Raw genomic sequence first — 23659 nt, forward strand, 5'->3', positions numbered from 1 at the left:
CATGGGACCAGCAACGTCCTGAGCTAACTTCATCTGTGTCTCAGAGCAAGGAGACCTTGTCTGCCATCTGCTTCTGGGTTGGGGTCCCTCAGAAACTTCCCTTGCTTCCCTGCTAGATTCCCAGCTTCCATCTTGAACTAACAGGGTCTTAGATGACAGGAACTGTGTCTATACACTTTCTCTGCAGACTATTTCTTGGTTCTAGCTGCAGCCAGACTCTGGCCTCTTCATTCCTCATTTATCATGGCCAGATGATCTTGGCCACTACCGTAAATTGAGCATCCACCTATCAACTTTCAAGCAAGGCCTCCTTGAGACTGTCCCCTGTGCCTTTCCCATCGTCCCCCTTTCTACCCCTCCATGGCACTGCATTTCCAGCTCTGGGTCTCCCCTTGCAGGCATGCGGTGTCTCTGCAGCCTCCATACTCCTGCAAGATGTTCCCCTCAGTCCAAAGGGCTCTCTCAGTACCCTTCTCTGAGTCCTTTTCACTACTGGAGGCCCACACTTGCCCCTGCCCAGGAAGTTCATTCTAGCCATGTGACACCTCAGGCCTTTACTGAGTTCTGACTATTCCCAAAGGACTAAGGTGTGTGCTGGAAACCCAAGTGGCTCTTCCCGTGGCCCTCATCCTGCAGCCCTCCCACCTCCCTATGCAGCCCTCTACAGCCTCCCAGAGCCGCAGCAGAGCCCCCCGACCAGCTGCACTGGGATCCTGGCCAGATGCGTGCTCTTCTTCCCAACCTGGAAAATGACACTGATCAAGGCAGAGACCCCCACCTGCAGCCTTCTGGGGGATGCGGGCTGTCCCTGGGGACTGTCGACTCCATCCTGGGGCAGGCCTGGAGAAGCCGGCTGCCCACGCCCCTCTGGCCCTGCCAGCTCATTCGAGTCTGCATCCCCTTTACTCTCTTCCCACTGAGAGGCAAGGCGGAAGCTCAGCCTCCTGAGATGGGGATCAGTGGCAACCCTTCACACCACTTTATCCAAGTGACTCTGGGGCCTTCCTGAGAAATGTTTTAACAAGGAGAAAAAAGGTAGGGGAGGATACTGGATGCATGAAAGAAGGAAGGAGAGTCAGGGGAGGAGAAAGGGGTTTAAGAAGGCGGGCTTCTGTCCTAGTGGCGTCTCTCTCCTGCAGAGCACTCTGGGAAGGCACATGGCAAAGAGGACGGGCATTTCATGTATTCCCTTTACCGTGCCCACATCACTGGAGGGAAAGAGTTCCACGTGCGTCACAAGCAGTGAGAGCAGTGCAAGGAGGCGGGTACCCTGTTCTGTAGAAACGGACAAAACAGCACATTACGCCTGCCTCGCCATGGCCACCACCAGGCCGCAGCCCACAGTGGGGGAGCGCATGTCACAGGCCTGCTCAGTCTGCAAGGCACAGAGTCCAGAGTGTCCTGGCCTCAATAGCTCCTGCGCCACCCCTGGAGGCTCTTGGACATAAATCCAGAGGCCCCACCCATAGCCCCAGGGACCCCTGAGGGGAGTCTCCTACAGACCCCCAGGCCAGAGTCATGAGGTCAACTTCAATATCCACACCAAGAACATGGATCGAGGACTGCTTCCCCTTCAAAAAACTCCATGACTCTCAGTCGCTCCCTGCTCCTCTCCGGACCTCAGTCTCTCCATGATAGCTTAGAATCTGTCAGTGGTTTCAAATGTTTCTTAGCTATGGAAACTTTACCCAGTGACAATAGGTAAGAGGTCCATACATGGAGCTGCTCTGAAAGATGACATGGTGTCCAGAAGTAACTGGTCAAGTCCCTTGTCCACTCAGCACAAAATGAAAACAGTGGACTAAACCCTCCCTGAGACCATCTCTGAAATTCTGTGAATCGAAAATATGTGCTCAGGTTTTACTGTGTGGGCCTCTGTGCCTGCATGGGGGTGGGGTGGGGTGAGGACGAAAGATAGGACGGTGGCCCTGCCTCAGAGGCTGTAATAATGTGGAGACACAGGTGTCCACCATGCACGTGCACACACAAGCACACACACATGATCCGTGTGGCTGTGTGTGCATGACTGACAGGCAGGTTCAAAGACACTGGTCCCAGTGAGAGCTTGGCGCAGAGCATTTTAAGCTCAGGACTCCTTCACATGTGTGAGCTTCCTAATGTCCCTTCCCCTATGATGATGTAGAAGGAAACCAAGGCCTGGGACACAATGAGATTTAGCCGAAGTTACAGGACCATGTGGTAAAGCTGGACCTACACCCACATTTCTTTGTCCTAAGGGATTATTCTCCCCCATCAAGGCATAGACGATATGAATTCTTGGCAGATCCAAATTAGGCACTAGTCCACAAAATCAAGAGAGGGGCTAAGGAAGATTGACAGGAAATCAATGGGAAACCCCTGGCTGGCACATGACCCCTCACCACTCAAAATGCCATGGTCAGATACGCCTTCTCCCCAGAGCAGAAGGCCACCCCCAGGTTTCAGAACTTCCTCAACCCACACCAATACCCAAGACCTCACCAGGGCCAAGGTGATACTCACTTGCTGGTGAGATGAAGCTTGGGAGAGAGCCCATTCTCTCCAAAAATCGTGATGAAGACATTGGCATCTGTCCCTGCACCACGAACATCTCCCGTAGCTGTGACCACCTCGTATACTGGAGGAGAAAAGGAGAAGGTGAATTGTAGGCTCAGGAGAGAACCCAGAGTTCATGCAACCTTGGAGAAGTCAGAATTCTCACCAGCCTCCAAGAGATGCCCTGGCACAAAGGACTCTGGGAATCCTCCCACCCCCCTCCTGACCTCCACAAACCTCTGAGCCAGAGTCAGACCCACACCAGCTCCGGCTACAAGACCCAGGCTTCACCCTCGATACCATACTCATTCTGCAGATAAGGAATCTAAAAGCAGGGGACAAGGCCAGTCACAGCCTGCAGTGTCAGTACTAGAGACTGGCCCAAGGCCTCTCAGGATGCCTCTCTGTGATCCTTCCAGCACAGCACACTGAAGCCCTCCCAGCCTTCCTCAGGGCCTGCAGCTGGCTCCTAACGTCCTCTTTGCCTTCTGCATGATGCAGCCCTGCCCACCCTCACCTCCCACAAATCACCAGGGCAGCGCCACTCCAGCCTCAGGAGAAGCCACCCCAGGGCTGGGTGTGCAGGCTTTGCAAGGGGTCCCTCTTTAGCAGGGATGCTGAGTTCCCTCTCTGGGGCTCCTTGAAGTTTATTTGGTTTGCGGTCAACACCTCTCCTTGCCAGGGCACGAGTACCATTAGAGCCCACCTGCTGGCTATGGATAGAAGGCATGGGCGCTTCTAGATTCTCAGAGTCTGTCAATCTGCTGCACCCAGGTAAGCAAGGCAGATGACTAGGGATATTAGGTGGTTAGCAGAAGTGTTGGCAAGGCTGCAGGCACTTCCAGAGCTGACTCCCAGAATCACAGCCCAGACCTGGCTGCTGTTGCCAGCCAACCCAGAGCCATGTCACCTCTACCAAGTGGAAACAGCCAAATCACATCCCCATCAGTCTGCTCCTCCTGTTCCAAAATAAACACCCGGTTTTCAGCCTGTTCCATGAAAAGGTTGTCGTTCGAATCAGTCTTGGGCTGAAACCACTGATTTGGGGAACCTGCCACACATGGTGTGCAGCAAGGGACGCTGAGTTTGGGAAACCAGCAAAATGTGGCACCAGGTGTCCGCCACGTCAAGGGAATAGATCAACGCCAACACTTAGTAATTGTAGTCATAAACGATATTGACCGACAGCTTACTATGTGCCTAGCCCCAAGCTGAGACTTTACAATATCATCACACTCGAATACTGAAACAAACCTAGTAGCATTCCTACTTTCCAGTCTTTCCAGTTGCTGAGTCTGTCTGAGGTACCCTCAAGGAAGCCCAGCTGACAGGGAGGAGATTTGGGAATTAGACTTTCAAACCTACCTATTCAGCATCTATTCCTCAGAAGGGGTTTGTCCCAGGTGCTGATGGCTCAGTCGGGCTTAGGGGATGAGGGATCTGAACACCTTTAAGCAGCTGGTGAGCACTAGGCCTGCAGCAATTGTGTTAGAGGTGCTGCTCACACCACCTCAGGCCACAGCCGAGGGATTGCTGCAAAGCGCCACACTGCCATGCCACAGGATCTGGGGGTGTCATTGCTGGTGACCCTGGACAGTACCAACCTCTCAGTAACACCTGTTCACAGACTGTTCTGGGAATAAAAGATGATGTACTTATGTCAAGACTCTGGCACATAGAAGACATGCAAAAAATAGACTTTCGTTTTTCAACCTATTGTTGTTTAGGCAGAGAAGCTGGTTTCAGCTCCAGGAGCCGACAGCTCGTTCCTTTGGCAGACAGGATGCTGGCTCAACTAAAGTGCACACAAATGATGTCCCTACATTCCAGAGGTCCTCCAGGAGCACCTTTGTCCTCCCAGGCCTATGATGACCGGCAGCAGTGTTTGGGGGCAAGGGGATGTTCAGATGCCCCTGGTTCTGATGATGCCCCATCTAGGCACTGAGATGGGACAGAAGCAGTGTGTGTGTGGCTCCCTGTCACTCATGACAACTGGAGCCTTGATTCTTCATCGTCTGCACCACAGAGGAGCCGGATCTGCAAAGGAGCCCTGGAGCCCTCTCCTGACCTGGTCAGGAACAGCTCTGGGGCCTGAAGTGCTGCCCGCACGGTTTGCATATGCGCAAGGGCATATCCAAACAAAGCATTCACAGAAGACCAGCCTGATAGAAATTCTAGAACCACAGCATATGAAAGAAGACAGCGAGCCCCAGGGATGCTTGATTTGGAGAAGAGTCTGAGTCTGGCGAGCAGGAGAGAGATGAGAACTACCTCAAGAGCTGACACAGGGGGACACAGTCACTTTTTATAAACAGGACACCAACCATAAATAAATTGATCCACTGGACTTCTCTTTAAGTAAGACCATAAAGAGAATGAAAAGGTGAGCCACCGACTAGGAGGTAATGTATGAAATTCAAGTGCCAACAAAGGACTCACGCATAGATGTAAAGAATTCACACCAATAAATAAGAAAATAGAGACCACATATGCAATAATGTCTTTAAAAGATAATTATGCACTTACCATAAAAATCTAAAAATTTCCACTTTTAGACATTGACCCAAGAGAAATGAAAACATGTCTGCACAAAGTTCTATGAACACGATGTTCACAGTGGGCTTGCTCCTGATGGACCCAACCTGCAACCCAAAGGTCCATCTGCAGGTGAATGGATGAACAAACCACAGTGTGTCTCCACAACAGACACGCTCAGCAGTGAGAAGGAATGGATGCTGGCAGGCTCAGACAAGTCCCAAGCACATTATGTTGAACTAAAGTCAGTCCAAAATGCTGCGTTCTTTATAATGCCATTTACACGAAACTCTATAAAAGACTAATCTAATGTATCAGGACAGTGGTGCTTGGGATTAGGAGCAGAGAACTTCTGTGAATAGTGTCTGCATCAATTTGCTAGTGGTCACATGGGTGTGAAGCTAACCAGATGGGACACTTAAAATAGAGGCACTTTATAAGTAAATTATACTTCAATAAAGTTGAAAAGTGGACAAAAGACAAACAGACATGTCACTAAAGAGGATATCCCAATGGTCAACAAATGTAAGGAAACATGATCCCAGTGACTTGGGAAGCTAAGGCAGGAGAATCACAAGTTCAAAGCCAGCCTCAGCAATTTAGTGAGGCCCTATGCCACTTAGCAAGACCCTGTTTCAAAAAATTAAAACATAAAAAGGGCTGAGAATGTGGGCTCAGTGGTAAAGCACCCCTGGGTTCAATCCCCAGTGCACACACACACACACACACACACACACACACACACACACAAATGCTCAGCACCATTATTTATCAGGGAAAAACAAATTAAATTACAGTAATATACCACCATATGCCCACAGAATGGCTAAAATTAAGACTGACGACGTCAAGTATTGCCAAGAACACGGAGCTCCTGACACCCTCAGTCACGGAGGTGGACGTGTGCGTCTGTGCCAGGCCTGGTAGATAAACACACACTCACCTGTGACCCAGCAGTTCTGTTTTCAGTTACAAATCCTAGAGAAATGAGTGTGTGTGTCCATCAAAGATGTGAACAAGATTCATAGCAGCTTTGCTCATTATAGCAAAATAACTGGAAACAGTCCAAATGCCCATCAACAAGAGAACTGTTAAATAAGTGGGGATGTATTTATGAAACACAGCCGTGCTCACCAACCAGCTGTATGATGTGCCACAACAGGGATGAACCTCTTGGGTGTGATGCTGAGTGCAAGAGAAGATAGACGCAGAAAAGTGTGCGCCATATGATCCCAGTTATATGAAGTTCAAGAACAGGAAAAAAAAAAAAAAAACTAATCTATGAGGATAGACTCGGGAAAGTTGTTAGCTCTGGAAAGAGTGTGAAGGTGTTTTGTGGGGGCTGGAAATGGTCTGTACCCCCTGATCTGAGCAGTGGCCACACAGCCTGTCCATGTGTAAAATTCATCTCTCTGTATCTCTATGATTTTTTGCACTGTGTAGACATTATTCCTCAATATAAAAATGCAATTTAAAAGATTCAATTCAGTGAGCCGAAGAACAATCTGTGGAAGTTGGATATCTTGTGGAAAACACAGAATTCTATTTGGCTCTGGAAGGGAGGACCCCAACTAATAAGCACACAGGACTGCCAAGGGCGCCACGCTGCTCTGAGCAGAAGCCTGGCATGGCACGTAGGAAGGGCTCAAGAATTACTCACCTAGATGACAATTACCTGGAGCAAAAAATGAATGATGGCAATGATCAGTGGAATGAATGAGAACAACAGAACTAAGCTAACCAGGACTGGAATCCCAGTTCTATCATTACTGGGATGTAGTTCAACTGAATTTCCTACTAAGACTCACCTTCCTCCTCTCTGAAATAGGGACAATATTTTCCTTGAAAAATTGTGGTAAAGATTAATGTTTATAGCAGCTCAATTCACAATAGCTAGATTGTGAAACCAACCTAGAAGCCCTTCAAAAGATGAATGGATAAAGAAACTGTGGTATATATACACAATGGAATATTACTCAGCCATAAAGGAGAATAATATTATGGCTTCTGCAGATAAATGGATGGAATTAGAGAATATCATGCTAAGTGAAATAAGCCAATTTCAAAAAAACCAAAGGCCAAATGTTTTCCCTGATAAGTGGATGATGATACATAATAGGGGCGGGGAGAGAGGTAGTGAGAGAAGAATAGAGGAACTTTAGATTACGTAGAGGGAAATGAGGGGGCTATGAAAAATGGTGGAATGAGAGAGACATCACTACCCTATGTACGTGTATGATTACACGAATGGTGTGAATCTACATTGTGCACAACCATAGAAACGAAATGATGTACCCCGTTTATGTGCAATGAATCAAAAGGCAGTCTGTAAAAATTTTTTTAAAAATTTAAAGCTTAAATTAAATAAAACAAGGTTCTTGATGTTCAGACTCATTGACTTGGCACTTCCACCCTTGGGAATTTATTTTACAGACTCTCTTATTTTATAGACTCTCGTGCTGGGAACTGCTGCCCTCGGAGCATTCAGGGAGCTCCGCTCCTCCTCGAGCTGACCATGAACAGTGTAGCCAAAAGCTGGTCCAAGAAACAGAGAAGGGATGCCGGGCCTCTCTCCTTACGCTTCTTCCTCCTTCTCACATTCATCAGGACTCCGTGGGACACTAGATCCCAGAGCTCACAGGGAGTGGGAGAACCGTCATTCCACCACCTAGCTGGAGTGAATCTACACCATGTAGCTGGAGTTCAGCGTGTAATTACCAGTAGCATCAGCCACACTTTCCACCAGGGCCCTGAAGCAGGCCAGAGAGTCTGTGGGTCTCTTTAAATATCTGTGTGCCACCCACCCCAGCTTGATCTTCTTCAACTAGTTTACTATAGCCACAATTGGCAGGTTGTCCAATTTTAGCAGCTGGACCAGCTAAATTCAAATCCCAACTCTGATCAGCTGTGCGATCTTGGGAAAGTGACTTAACCTCTCTGTGCCTCAGGATCCTGACTTTAATGACCCAACCTGCCTCACTGTGTTCTTAGAATGATGAAATGGGTTCACATGCCTGATTTGCTTAGCACGTGCCTGGTGCACAGTACATTATTCTATTCAGCAGCACCGTGAGATGAGAGAAGGACTCGCCTTGGAAAGGGATGTTTGAAGTTCTTGTCCTCTGTCCCACTGTGACCTTGCTCAAGTCACTTAATTCTCAGGGCCACAGTCCTCAACCTGTTAAATGGGACTATCACACCTGTCCTGACTGTTCTCAGCGATCCTGAGGATCAGATGTGGGAGTGGATGTGAAAGGGCTTCAGGTCAGGGACCTGTGGACACGGCGAGGCACACAGAACCGCGAACAGGTGGGTGCCGACTGAGAGGGCCTGGGATGTTCTCACGGGCAGCCGGGTGCACGGGCCCCAGGGCGCCTGCCCTGGGGATGCTGCCCCATCTCCCAGCCCATTCCCACATTGCCCAGCAGAGCATATGCGCCGGGAGGCCGCAAGCCTCACTTTTCTAGACCCTTCCTTCTTCTAGGACCCCGGGAGATGCCCAGGGCACCACATGGGGAAGGGGACTCGCCCGAGCCACGGCTCAGACCACCATGTCTGAGCCGGTTCTGGGTGAGGAACCCTAAAGGCAGCGCAGGACCCCACGTGGTGGCATTCCGGGCGGCTGCGGCCACCAGCCCAGGGCCCAATCTGCGTGCAACTGTGGAACCTTGAAGACCGGGAGTGACCGGGGAGCCCCGCCTCTCCCGGCCGCGGCGGGCAGCAGCCTCCCCCCAACTCTGGGCACGGAATGAGGGGTCAGCCTTCCTCCCCAAGACGGCCCTTTGTGGCCCAAGCCATTCAGGGCACTCTGCCCAACGCAGCCCACACCTGGGGTCGGGCTGGAGCGTTCCTCCCGGGGCGCTCGGGAACTGGAGGTTCTCGTCGATTCTGTCCCTTAGAACCCTGCTTGCGGGCCCCTGGAGCCCCGCGATCGCAGCCGCAGCGAGCGCGCAGGCGCGCAGGACGCACCCCTGGCCTTGTAGTACTCGTGCTCCAGCTCCTCGTCGTCGTCCTCCGAGGCGTAGCTCCGCAGCTCCTCCTCGTACAGGCCCAGGAAATCGATGTCTTTCTTTCTCTTCTTCTTCTTCTGGGGCATCATTGTGCCGGCCGCCGCTTCCTGGCAGGTCCAGGCTCACGTGCTCTCCACCTGAGGCCGGGGTCCTGAGCTGCAGAACCACCGTCCCTCCTCCTGTGGCTTCCAGTCTGGGTGCGCCAGAGCCACTTGCCTTCCCTGGGTCTTGTCTCAAAGCCCCTTTCTCCTCTCTGGCCCCGGAGACCACCCTAGGACTTTCTTTGCTCTTCCTGTCCCCGTCTCCTCCCTCCACCAGCCTCTCCACTCAGCACCTGCCCCTGGGTTCTCCGTGAGCCTCCTCACTTATTTATGCAGATGAGATGGGCTGTTCTCCTTCCTCCCTGCTCCTCCCCTGCCAGTCCCCACTTCATGGAGACTCAGATGACAGATATAGCTTGGCATCTGTTTCCTCCATGGCCTCACAGCTGAGAGCCACCTGAGACCCCTCCAGACCACTCCAAGGGCAAGCAGGGTCCTCCCCACTGACTGCCCCCTCCTAGCCTGTGAGGCTAGGAGGGCCTGGAACATCACCCCAGGGTCAGGGGCCTCTTGAGGAGGCAGACCCGGAGCAAGCCACACTCCCGGCTCAGTTTCCCTTCATTATTCATGACCTCCGATCAGCTTACTCAGCCCACAGTGTTCTTACTGGATCCTTCTTTCTGCTTCCTTCTTCTCCTCAAGGCTGCTGGCTTCTGGAAGTGTCTCTTCTGCAGGGGAGACAGGCTGCACCTTACAAGCTCTTAGCCCACAAAGCAGCTACTAAGTCATGAGTTAGTGGCACTGTGGGGCCAGAGCCCAGGACCCTGGGGAAGCCCCCTTAACCTCAGGGGACCCTCAGCAGTGCTCCAACACCAGCCTCTGCCTTACTGAGAACACTTAGTTTACCCATGTTAATTCCGAGAGTTTCAGAGGCCCCTCCCCACCCCAGTCATCAAGAAAAGTTCTCTTCCTTGCTTATGATTTTATTAAGGCACCCGAGACTTTATTACAATTCTTACGATCCAAATCATAAGATTCATTTTGAAATGCAAGAAAATTTCAATTCACTTGAAACTCTGTCCTTTCAGCATGAGGTTGCTGGACAGAATGGAGCCCCATACAACCTCCTGGCTGTGTGGCCTGGGACAAGACTGCTGTTTTCCCATCTATAAAAGGGGCATGAGGACCCTCTGGTGTTATACAGCACTGGAAGAAAGCTCTTCAGTAATCAGAAGCCTCCACAAGATACCAGAGATTAATGTATGTCCCAGACACCTGCCCCAGACAGGATGTTTGTGTGTCTCTCTCCTGGTTTATATGTTGAATATTAGCAAATGACAATTCCTATATCAAGGTGGGCATTAGGAGGCGGGGCCTTTGGGAGGTGATTAGGTCACAAGGGTGGAGCCCTCTTGAGTGGATTAGTGCCTTCTGGAAGCATCACATGCAATTCTATACTCTAGGCCAAAGGAGCGAAGCAGGGATTTCAGAGGGAAGCAGAGACATTCACGAATAGATGGAGGGACATCTGAGCAGCAGTTAGCACTCAATTCTTTCCAAGCCTGGGGCAGCTTGGTTCCCGCCCTGCTTGTTACAGCCCTCCAGCTCCCCCACCAGTGGGGCCAGGGCGATCAATCCCATCTCCTCCCCTTCTCTGCTAGGGGACCGCCTGGACTCAGCTCCAAATCTACCAGAGGAACAGGAATGAAGTTTAATGGTGGGTGATGTGCGCCCCCTGCTGGCACCATATGGTTTGACCTCAAGGACCTTGAGGATTACTAGGAAATGACTAGAAAAATCATTTTGCGTGATGATCTGTTAGGAGAAATACTAGAATTTTCACTCTTAATGAGGTCTCATTCAGATAAAAATGTTATGTTTATTGGAATTTTTTTTTCAAATAATTGAAACAAATCTTTTTGAGGAATCCCCTGGCCTTTGAACACATGCTTAAGAAGGTAGGATTTGAGTCAATACATTGACAGGGACATGGAGTAGCTAGAATTCACACTGCTGTGGGAGTGTGCGATGACCCAGGCACCTGGGAAAGGAGCAGCACTGTCTTACACAGCTAAACAAACACTCCTTGCACAACCCAGAAATAAAGTCCCTTCCTGGTTATTTGCCTAAGGGAAATGACAATGATTGGCATGTGAATGTTCATAGAAGCTTTATTCACAATAGCCTTGAACTGGCGACAACTCAGATGCCCATCAACCGGCCATTGTGTAACCAAATCAAGTCCATCTATGCAGAGGAAGACTTCTCAGCAATCTAAAGGAAGTAAGAGGACATGCTCCGACCTGGGCGGATCTCAAAAGCATTATGCTAACTGAAAGAAACCAGGTAGAAAAAAACACATGCTGAAGATGGTGTTCACATACTCCAAAAGAAGACCAGAGGATCGGAAAACAGGCCAGTGGTGCACGGGGGCTGGCTTCAGGAAGGAATGGACTGTCAGGGAGCACGAGGAGGCAACGAATGGCTTCAGAAACAGGACACGGGCTGCACCTGTCTCACGTGTCCTGCTCACCTGCTGCCGTTCCATGTCCACATGACCACCTATCTGACCAGCCCATGATGCAGGCCTGACATTGGCCCAATCCTCCCCCAGGCGCTCTGGCTGTGAAAGTATGCCCAGACCCACCCGCTCATCCCAGGCAGGGCCAAGGGCCAGATCTGAGGACAGGCAGGAGGAGGCCTCAATGTCACCACATCCTCCCCTGTAGACCTAGTGTGAAGCTCTGGAGTGGACAGTGTGGGAGTCGTCATGGCGAGCGCTGACTCTTGGATTCCCAGCAGTTTCTATGGACTGAAAAAACACAAAGGACACTCAGAGTGATGACTGGGACCCAAACTTCTGACAACAGAAGAGGTGTGTTAATCCCACTAACGGTTTGCACATGTGCATGCATGCACACCCACCCAGGCACGCACATGCAAAATGACCTGTTGGTCCAGCGCCTCCTCCTTCGAGTATATTCTACTGCTGAATGACTACGGCCATATCACTCTCCAGCTCTGAACTTCACTTACTCTGCAGTGCAACTCATTTTTATCAACCAAGGTTCTGAATTGCAAGCAACAGAAGCCAACACTGGCTATTAAAGTTTAATTTTTTTTTTTAATTTAAAAGTTGGTAAGGGAGACTTTAGGATTTTTCTGAGTTCTAAGAACTATACTTAGAGGATGCACCCTGGAGATGACGCTTGGAACTGCATGTCTGGTGAGGACCCCACTGCCACCAGAGCTGAGCCGAGAGGTGTGGTTTGTGTCCCGAAGCTCCAGCATGAGCTGCTGCTGCCAGGACCACAGCTGCTGCCTGCTCCTGCTGCTACCACTCTTTCCAGAATGGTCCCTGCTGCCTTCTGCCAATCGGCCTGAGGCCTGCACATTCAATTGGTTGAGTCTGTCGTGTACACACACCCTTGCTAGAAAGGAGACTGGGAAAGGGCCTCTTTGGCATTTCCAGTTCCTACATGAGGAGCTGATCTCGCCTCTGATGAGAAGAGGATCAGGATGCTGGGTTGCCAGAAGAATAACATAAGTCCAAAGCATGAACAGAATCCTAGCTCCCCAAACAAATAGCAGAGGCCCTCTGTGCCCTGACTCAACCTCCCTTTTCAGAAAGTCACACTGGGTAACCTGAAGACATGCCTGTTTGCTAAACATGACTGCTGCAAGCCTCAGTTCACTTGGTTTTCAGAGATTTTGCAAGTATTTTTCTGTCAGTCAGCTCGTGCTATGTAACAAGCAGCCACCCAAATTGGAATGGCATAAGCAATAGTTCTCCCTGCCTGGGATGGGGTTAGGTGACTCATCCCTGCTGTCCTTGCCTGGCATCTCTGCATCAAGCTATAGGACTGGCAGGCCTTTGCAAGGGCAGTTCTGCTCTGCACGGATTCAAGTTGGGCTGGGCGGAAGGGCAGCAGCCCCCCAGGGAAAGCACTTCCCATTCTGCGGTGGAAGTGCAAGGGCGGGGTGGCCACCCTGACAGTGCAACACATTAGAGGTCTTCACTTGCATCCCTTCTGCAAACATCCTTCCACCAAACAAAGCAACATGCATGGCCAAGGCCAGTGTTGCAGGGAGAGAAAGTGTGACCTGCCTTTGTAGGCGGGTCTGGAGAATGACACGGTAAAGGCTGGATGGGCACACTGCAAGGAATGAAGAATGGGACAATAATCCAATCTGTCCCCATTGCCATCTCGTCCCCCAGATTGCTGCTCCTTCCAGCCAAGTCCTATACGCCCCCAGCACCTGGCCCAGAAGAAGCGTGACTCTCAAGAAAGAGTATGAGAATGGGCACCCACAGTGGGACGTAGGAAGCGGGTAAGGAGCATGTAGAAACCCAAGACCCAGTGCTCGGCCTGGCTGCTCTGCCTCCCACCGATGGCTCCCTGCCCACCACGTGCCCCGACCTCTCACTCAAGGTAATCAGTGTGTCTGGGGTCTCAAATGGAGCCATCTTCTGTTCTGGCAGAGGAGGGGGAAAGTGGTGTCCTGAGGTTGGTGACCTTCCTGGGTCATTAAGACGTGTTCCCACCGTCCCCTTGGGCAACTTCCCTGGCTAGCTCCAGCACCCAGAGTGTTAGGAAAGCAGGCCTTGACCACTTCTGTCTCCTCCAATCCACTCTGCTCAGCAGTCCGAGGGATTTTATCTAAAAATCAATCAGATTTTGTCATTCCGCAGTTTATGTGCGCCTATGGCTTCCTGTGCGCTTAGAATAAAGCCCTAGCCCCTGTGATCCTAACCCCGCAGGCTCTCCCTGCTCTCTCAGCCCTCCAACCACACTGGCTCCCCCTTGCCCCATTCCCCCGAGTCTGACTCTTCTCCCTGAATCGCCTCACTGCCCTAATCAAAAGCACACCGTCACCCCACTGTCCAGGGCTAACACCTTCCATCACGGGCTGGGAATCCACGCCTCCCGCCTCTTGGTCCAGGACCGCGCCCCCTGGTGGTCATGCTGTGCATATCTCCCCCTCACAAGGGCCAGCCTCTCTGGACACTCCTGCCAGAATCTCTTTTCCAGCCAATTGACATTCACTCCCTGGTTACCCCATTTGCTAGAAAACAAATGATCAATTCCTTGGCCACGTTTACAAGGCAACCCCCCCAAACCTGAATTTTAAACTCCTTCATTGCCTGCTGATATCAGCCAGAATCATCTGAGAACTGGGGAGTTCCTGCGCTCAATCCAAGACCTGGCCAATGGTCCTGCCCCTGACCCCTCCCACTTGCTCTTACTTGGCGATTGCTCGTGGCCCATTGCTTTGAAATGACTTCTGGACCCAGTACATCAAGTGTACCTTTATTTTTGCTCGGTCATGTAGTTTAGAAGTTCTGCAGGCGTCACAAGTGACAAACACTGCCCCCCCCCCCCCCCCAGTGCTGGGGATTGAACCCAGGACCTTGTGCTTGAGAGGCAAGCACTCTACCAACTGAGCTACATCCCCAGCCTCCAACACTGTCTTGATTCAGTATGGGGACTGCACAGATCCCACAGGAGCCCACGCTGGACCCTCAGCTAACTGGGACTTCTCCACACCTCCTCCCCAGATGGCTGTGGTGGCTGCTGCTGCTGCTGCCTCTGGGGAGGTGGCAGTTAGCTTCTATCTGCTGGCCCCCTACTCTTGGTAGCTGCATGTTCTGACATACACCCCACCCCGCCTGTCCCCTGCCACAGAGCTGAGCCACTCTCAAGAGGACTTCACGTACTCCTAAGGACAGCAGTGATGTTTACAGTCTTCCGTGGGGATGCTTATGGGTTTGCTCCCAGGCTTCCCTCTTTAGCCAGGGGAGCTCTCAGAGAGAAGAGACCCTTACTAGATGGAGACTCGGACCTACGAGCATGACCAGCCATGTTTGTCCTTTTAGGGATAAACAAAACCTCCAGCATGTGCTTGTATCAGATCAACTAGAACAAAACTTCATCAGTTTAAAGGGCACCAGATGCAGACCTACACATGTGCCCACAACTGATAGATGGCTAGACTGCTTAATCAAGAAGTAACAGTCCAGTCAGGTATGGTGGAGCACTTCTGTAATCCCGGCAGCTGAGGAGGCTGAGGCAGGAGGATTGCGAGTTCAAAGTCAACCTCAGCAAAAGTGAGGCCCTAGCCAACTCAGTGAGACCCTGTCTCTAAATAAAATACAAAATAGGGCTGGGGATGTGGCTCAGTGGTGCAGTACCCCTGAGTTCAATCTCCGATACCCCACCTCCAAAAGAAAGAAGAAACGTTCTAGACCCCAAATATCAAATGATTGACATTGGGATTTTGTTTTCACAAAATCTTGCCTGGAAACCTAAACAGAAAAAGCATGTATCTAGTCAGAGAGCTCAACTGTGAGCAAGTCACTCATCTTCTCTTCTGTGAGAGGGAGGAATGTCCACACCCTGCCTTTGGGGTGTTGTTTTAGTCAGCTTTTTTTGCTGCTGTGACTAAAAGAACTGACCAGAACAATGTAAGGGGAGGAAAGGTTTATTTGAGGGCTCACAGTTTCAGAGGTCTTAGTCCATAGAAGGCTGGCTCCATTCCTGAGCTCAAGGTGAGGAAGGACATCATAATGGAAGAGTGTGGCAGAGGGAAGCAGCTCACATGGTGACCAGAAAACAGAGAGAGACTCCACTCTCCAGATGCAAAATATATACCCCAAAGCCCCACCTCCAGTGAACCACTTCCTCCAGCCACACCCCAACTGCCTCCAGTTGCCACTTAATTAGTCCCATCAGGGATTAATTTAGTGATTAGGTTAAGGCTATAACCCATCATTTCTCCTCCAAACCTTCCTGCATTGTCTCACACACTAATTTTTGGGGGACACCACATCTAAACCATAACAGGTGTATAAACCTTTGTTTTGCTGTCCTTTAGTAATCTTTGCTCATACCTTGATTTCAATGCTTCCTGAAATTCTTTTCAGCAGTGTGAATTTTAAATGTAAAGTTTAATTTGAAAATAAGATATTTCACCTATTTTTACAAGGTGCTTTATATATTATTGATTCATAAAAATATACAAATTAAAACACTAATATGTTTAAATAAAACCTATTTTACATTTTACCTAAAAAAAAAAAAGAACGTGCCCAGGTTGAGTTGAGGTCACACTGCTTCCTTAGAAAGGTCTCCTCAGAACCCTGTCAGGTGGTACTCTGACCAGTTCCTTGGAACAGGCAAGTCCTAATGCCACCTCTGCCCCAGAAGTGACCCCCACAGCCTCCCCTGCCAAAGTTTCCTCATCCTGACAGGTCACCCTCTTCAGCAAACACCATTTTAAATGACCCCTGGCTGACTTTTCTACCACATGACCTTAGAGGTGTGACCAGGTTTCACACCTCTTGACCCTACATGAGACCATCATGCCGTCTTCTGCAAGAGCGGGGCTCCAGTGCTGGGGGATCCCATAGCCGCTCTCTGGTGGCCCACAGGAGGCCCTCTCTCTAGGCCTGGAGACAGGCAGCAGTGACGACATCCCCTCCCTCCACCCCGTGGGGGTGCTCACAGTGCTGCTCTCCCCATGAAATCCTCTCACGTCAGCGCTGACTTCATCAACTCGGCCACCCCATTTATATCTTTGCCCTGTGATAAGAGCACAAGACCAGCAGGACTGGTTTCTGTTGATTTGTCTGAATGTGTAGGTGGCCTAGTGCGTCTTGGGGGGAACGGCACCCACTACCTTGGCTGAAACTGCCACGAGCTCCCTGCCCCAGCAAGCCATCCCACCCTGGAGGCATGTGTCAGACTTCTGTGCCTGCACTAAGAAAGGCCCCTGTCCCCGATCCTGCCCTGCCCCTCCCCTTCCTGCCCGTGTATCTCTGTTGATGGGTCTGCTTTCCCCATTTGTCTTCTCGGGAGCTCTTGCCCCTTCCCCACCACCCCATCCCCAGGTCACCCATCACCAGCAGGAGCCTCCTAACTGGTCTCCCTTCAGTCACTCTGGTCCCTGCTATGCCGTGCTCCACGCTGCAGCCAGAGTGAGCTCTATCAATGCAACCTGATCACATTGCCCCTTCAAGGACTATTCTCTGAGGTCAAAATCAACATTGTTAATGTGGCCACCTAGTCCCCACAGTGTCCTACTCTGTCCATCTCTTCCTCTTCATCTCCCACCATGTTCCCCTTCTTCCCAGGGCCCCGGACTCTCTCCCCACGAAGGCCCTGGATGCTTCCAGGCCCCGTAGGCAGCTTTCCTCTGCAGGGAGCTCTCCATGGTCCTTGATCCCAGGTCAGAGAAAGCCTTTCCCAGCCCTTGTGGCTCCTTTATAGCACAGGTTATAATTAAACGTTAGCTGGGAGATTTGTTGATTACCTCATTTCTCAGGTCAGTCTCTACATTCTGTGGGTGGTGACATGTGCATTGGCTCACTGTTATGTTCCAGTTCCTCAGGGAGCCTGGCCCAACGCAGGGGCACAGAAAATACTTGTTAAATGAATGAAGTGGCAAACAGCATGAACTTGATGAATGATGTGAGGTAAATAGGCAAACGACATTCATACATACATTCATTCAAAAATATTTATGGCAGTCCCCCTTCTTCTTCTGGAAGACCTTCAGCTCTTTTTCCTACTATGATACAGTAGAAGACAGTGGCCAGGTCTCAGGGAGGACTCTCACCTAGTATTTAGGTTCCAGTTTTAGGTTCAGGGTTTAGCACTTATAATTAGAAAAAGAAGCATGTAAACATCTTACAGCTGTCATCACAATCATCTTGGGGAGGAAGTAAATGGTCTCCCTTTGAGAAAATTCCTTTGGAAGGTGGCAGGTGGCAGGTAAGCAGAGACCCAGGCTCAGCAGGAGACCAGCACTCCAGAGAATGCTTAAACAGCTGTGGGGAGGAAATGGCAGAACTGTGTTCTACTGTTGAGAGGAAGTGGGGAGAGGAGGACCAGCAGGCAAAGAAGGAAGCCAGGGCAGGAGGGGTAGACTGGGCCGGGCCACAGGAGTGCCACAGGACAGCGGCTGGCGTCAGGACAGACTTCACTGGAGGTCACCTGTTTGGAAGTGGTTTCTCTCCCTCCCCTGTCATCTTACCACACTCTGGAACCCCTGTTGTGACCATTGGTACCAAAGAAAGAGCTATGTCTGACATCTGGACAGTCAACAGATCTAAAGCAGAAACAGCCCCAGAGCAGAGGGGCGCGAACACCATCGGTCCCTGGGTGTGTCACGAGGAAGGCTCCCAAGGTTCCAAAGGCGCAGCTGTGGGGATCACAAGCCATCTTGTCTGCATCTCTGGAGGCAGGCAGACCCTGCCCAGGCTGTCTGCCCCATAAAGTTATACATATCTATATGTAATTCTGTTATAAGAGCACTGAAGGAGACTGTTTTTTAAAATTTTTGCGCTGCTGGAGATTGAACCCAGGGCCTTGCACACTCTAGGAAAGTGCTCTACCTCCGAGTTACACTCCCAACCTACTGTCATCCTTTATAAGAGGGTTATAAGTGCTCGGGTGCCTTTGAGGTAACCCAGGACCTTGATGGAGTCATTTTGCTCAGAGAGAGACAGGTCTGCAGAATGACAGGATCTGGGTCCAGGTATGAGCACATCTCAAATCTCACCTGCTCCAGGCAGCTGCAGCCCCGGGGACACTCCCTCCTCCTACTGACCTCTCCCCAGGTCCCTGAGCACCTATTAGGGTGTCGATTAAGCAGTCCACCTGATTTTTCTTCTGGTCTTTGAAGTCGTCCTGTGAGTCCACCTCCTCCCTTGATTAGATTGCCACTTCTGCCAGACAAACGCAGGTCTCCTGATCTTCAGGTACCCCCTACATTGCCCAAAGATGTGCCCAGGTGGCCATGAGCCCCTGGGGATACCTGGCAACCTCCCCAAATTGGGCTGTGCTATTATCAGCCCAGTCCAGCTCAATGTGCACACATGTGCATGCACACACACACACACACACACACACACACACACGCACACAGAGCAGAGTCTTTGCTAGATGAACCTTGGTTTTATTGGGTAGAAATTGAGGGTCTTTCCAACCCAGTGACAAATACAGAGTACCCTGATGATGTTTTTGGGTCTAGGGTTCCGGCCATCACTGCAGAATCACACGCAGCTAGAATTATGCTACAAGAGCTTGTAGGAACCAACATGTCCAAAGCCACATTTGCATAAAAATAGGCCAGTGCTACAGGGCCCTCCTCCCCCAAGTCTCTCAGAATGACTCAGCGTTTCTGTCCAGGGCCAGGGGGACCAAATCAATGGGACAAGAAAGGGGCTTCTGACACCAAAGGCAGTTCTCCCACATCCCAGCAAAGGCCACCTCGGGCCTCCCTTTCCTTCTCCAGTGGGGCAGGCTCCCTGGAGCACGGCGCCGCAGCTTGGCTCCTGGAGAGGACCCCAGAGAAAGCTGGAGAAGGAACCAAAGAAGGCAGCTCAAAGGTGAAGTCGCTGCCACCAACTAGGGCCTCTGGAAAACACATCATGCCCGACTGAAGCCACTCCAGGTACAGGGATGGGCACTGGCCCCTGGGTAAGCTCTTCCCCCGTCTCCGCTCCTTGGCTGATGCCTGCATTTGTCCTGGCTGCATCTGGGGAGGAGGTGGCAAGGGATTGACTCCAGATGAACTCTGAGCAGACCACTCTCTGCTTACTGGGATGAAGTGCTCACTTTGTTTAAAAAAAAAAAAAAAAAACCCATAAACATACACACATTTCACACTTCAGAAAATACTGCACTGTAGAAGCATTATGGCTTTCTATGGTGATGTCAAGCTGGTCAAGGAAGGGAATCTGCAGGCCATCAAGCTTCTGCCACTTCCCTAAATCATGTGCAGAGTGTGGGGAAGACTGGCCACCTCACAGAGAGACCTTGGACAGAGGGACTTGCTCAAAAGTCAGCCACTGTGAGGGCCAAGCATCCCCCTGGATAAGTATTTAAGATTGACTCCCAGGGGGACTGGCAGGAGCACCAATTGGCACCTGCCAGCCTCCTCCCAAAGAGCCAGAGCAGCAGGACACTGGCAAGGACTCCCTCCACACTGCCACTTGGCTCAGGTCTTTGGTCTGAATGACTCTACCAAGTACCGCTGCTGCCCCACTGTTCCCACCAGGTACAGACACCCAGTGCTGCTGGTTCTGGTGCCCTGGGCTTTGCCCAAGGCCCCTCACACAGATGCTGGGCAGGCTGTGAGGCCAGGGGTAAAGCCCACAACTGGACCAAATAACCCCAGCAGGAAGAAGAGGGTAACTCAGGGGGATGGCGCTCTGGAGCACTGGCCACCTCCCCCTGCTCCCTAGTCCCGCCCACCTTGGAAAACGTTGGCCACCCAACAGGAGACCTCTACTGCCAATCCCTGTGACCTGGGGCACACCGCTGACAACTTCCTGGGCCCAGGTAGGGTTGTTACCATCTTCCCTATCCTCCTCCCAGGGTGCAGAGAAGCCCAGTGAGAAAATGGTGGACATGTTGGGAAAGTAGAAGTGTCTCCCCACGGGGAAAAGGGTAGTATTCTTAAATTCAGAAATTAAGCCAGGACTGAATTGCTGCCGAGCCAGCCCTGCTCCCCAGTGAGGTCCTGACCCCTTTTCCATGTGCATCTTAAGAGGATGCCACAAGCAGAGCTGGAGGTGCAGGACGAGGGTGTTCTGGCCACAGCATGGACCATGCTGCAAGATCCTTTGAGGTGGGAAGGTGGAAGGGGTGGTCTCCCCTCCCGCCTGTCCTTTTTCCCTGGAGGAGAGGTAACAGGAGAGAATCGCTGAAGTCAAAGGGAATAGGCAGAAGAGGGTCTCCCAACTCAGGCATCACCAGATAATGGACCATTTTACTTAAATGAACTTCTCCATAATGGAGGGCTGATCTCTGAAGCACCAAGACTTCTTTGAGTGTGATTTGAGTTTCGGGGGATGAAAATCATTCCAAGGTGGAAAAGATGCCTCCTCACCTTCTTAGTGACAGTTTGCTGATCATCGTTTGAAGGTTCAGAAGTCTCGGCCTGGCTGTGATGTCACACAGTGAAGTGAGCTAAAATACCCTGCTGCCCTTGGGCTTACTGCCACCTACATGCCTTGGATGGCTTGTGGCTTCTGAGATGCATGGATCCCGTCTTATGACGCCTTCACTATTGACCTGTTAGCTGACACTTCAGGCTACATCTAGCATCTGCTATCCTTCCATTTGCTTGCTTTATTATTAAAAACTAGAACCAAGTTCACTAGAATTGAATTTGAAATTATAGCGAAGGTCATGAGGTTTTGCTGTTTGCAAACTGGCCTTTGACACAGTTTTATGGCATCTCATGTTCCTTCATTTGAGTCCTCAGTGATCTGGGAACTTGCTGATAAGTAGTCCTGGGAAGTGAGGTGTGTTTTACCTTGCTTTGGTAAACTAGTAATTTTCTCCTTTAATAAGTTGTCAAGATCTTCAAGGGTTCTTATAAACTTTGTGGCTGAAGTGGAATTCTGAGCTGCACAGGATCGATGTCCTCCCTGCTGGGTACATCTTCAGAGGGAAGAGCAGGGAATTCTCCCCTGGCTGCAGGAAAGAGAAGTAGAGGCAGAAACCAGGTACCGACCAGCAGGTTTCAATTTGAGACTTTTCCAAAGGCAGGTCACCTCCCTTGCATGTTCCCTCGATGCCACCTGCCTTGATGGTTTTGTACAGTCGTGCAGGGAAGGCAGGATCTGAGTCAGAAGGCTGGGTCCTCACCCAGGTGGGCCAGGCGGGTCTTCCCTGCACTAGAGGGTACAGTGTGGCACTCAGATCCCACCCCAGCACTAGCCACAAAGCATTACCAACTCCTTAGCTCTGGATCACAAAATGCACCCTAATCCTAATAGCATGGATGAATTTCTAATCCAGGCACACTCCGAGCCTCTGAACCCTGGGGCAGGGAGGAGGTTACTTTGCTTTTAAAAGACTTCATAATATTTATTTAAGTGTTTAAAATGTTTTGAAGAAGAAAAGCCATTTGGTACCTGTAAGAAGTCTCAGGACTGAAACAGATTTGTAAGAAGGGAACAACCCCCAAACCAGGAAAAAGAATAGAGGGGTATAGGGCCGATGTCACTAAAAGATCACCCAGAGCAGTGATCCTGGAAGTGTGGTCCCTGGGCCAGCAGCAGCATGGCTTAGGAGCTTGCTATTAAGTCTCCATCAGCCTTATTGACCCAGAGACTCCAGTGGGGCCCAAAGCCACTGGCCTCTCTCAGGGTGTCTGACACAGGCTCAAATTTGAGAACTACAGACCTGGAATAGCAGTCCCCAGCCCTGCTACAGATTAGAAATACCTGGAGAGTTTTAAAACACTAATAGCCCAGGTCACATCTCAGATCAGCAGAATCAGAAAGTCTTGGGGTGGGGTCCCCTGAGAATTTCTTAAAGCTCTGCAGATGACCTCTGGTGTACAGCCAAAGCCAAAGCCTCTGTTTGGAGGAAGATTCTCAACCATTATACAAAAGAACCACCCAGCCTGGGAGATCTTTTAGGGTGAGGATACTGGGTGCCAACCGCAGAACAACTGAAGTAAATTCCCTGATCTTTGAAGGTGAGGACCTGGCATGGGAATTGTTTTAAAAAGAACTCCAGTGATTCTAAAGTACACACAGGATTGAGAACCACAGTTCTACAGGAGAGCGAAGGTGTACTCCGAAGCTGAGCAGCTCATTAGTTGGAGGACACACATGACTTCATTGCCAAAGGAAGCATCTTCCAACTGGAAGGAGACAGTCACTGAGTTCTGGCTTGGTGGCCAAGAGCTGTCATGCTTATGTAAATGGTTCTCTTTGAAATGAAAAAAAAAAAAAAATTCACAAAAGAGATTATGCAGGAGAAAATATCTAAAGACCTTTAAAAAGACTATTGTCACCCAGGACACAGTAGCAAGGACAGCCGAGCCCCACTGGCCAAGCAAGATGAGGCCTGCACCTGCCCTCCACCCAGATGCCCAGGTCTCCAGAAGCCAGAGGTCAACTGAGGGCCCAGGACTGCTCAAAGAAAATACAAAAATCAGAATTCTGCTAAAGGGACACTGTTAATGTCATTTGAAAGCAGCTTTGCCTTAGTGATTCTTTATACTTAGGAAGCCTTTCACATATCGTGCTAAGTGAAATGAGCCAGTCACAAAAAGACAAATATTGCATGATTCCACATACATAAGGGACCTAGAGCAGACAAAATCAGAGACAGAAAATAGAACGTTGGTTGCCAGGCAGGGAGGGAAAGTGCATTGTCATTCAATGGGATTTAAGTTTTAATTTTGCAAAATGAGAAGAGTTTTGGAGATTGGCTGCACAATAAAGTGAATGGTTTTAACAGGACTGCAAATGATCAAGATGGTCAATTTTATGGTATGTGGATTTTACTACAATTAAAAATTAAAAAGAGAAAGAAATCTTTGCAAGTGTTGAGACAAAACAGATTTTGTCAATATCATAAGTTGCCAAGCATTTGATTTTTTGTTGCTAGGTTAATTGCAGGTTATATTTTATATTTAAATATAAAAATGTAGAAGTTGGCTCGTGTGCCAAATTCTTGTTTCCATCTTCTTCTCACTCAAGATTCCACTCTGCATTTCAGGCCAGAC

General features: G+C 50.3%; 1 protein-coding gene across 1 annotated transcript in view; it reads right to left on the reverse strand.

The window, feature by feature from the left end:
* LOXHD1 (lipoxygenase homology PLAT domains 1) overlaps positions 1-14454 on the reverse strand; it is a 162154-nt gene extending 147700 nt beyond the window's left edge. Inside the window, exons 1-3 of the mRNA XM_079108765.1 lie at positions 14244-14454; positions 9040-9849; positions 2503-2617 (exon numbers count right to left, since the gene is read on the reverse strand). Of these exons, the coding sequence (XP_078964891.1) occupies positions 2503-2617; positions 9040-9169 (245 nt within the window). The 5' untranslated portion in view covers positions 9170-9849; positions 14244-14454. The remainder of the gene's footprint in view (positions 1-2502; positions 2618-9039; positions 9850-14243) is intronic.
* Between the last annotated feature and the right edge of the window lie 9205 nt (positions 14455-23659).

The sequence above is a fragment of the Sciurus vulgaris genome, assembly GCF_902686455.1.
Source record: "Sciurus vulgaris genome assembly, chromosome: 13".
Lineage (NCBI taxonomy): Eukaryota > Metazoa > Chordata > Mammalia > Rodentia > Sciuridae > Sciurus > Sciurus vulgaris.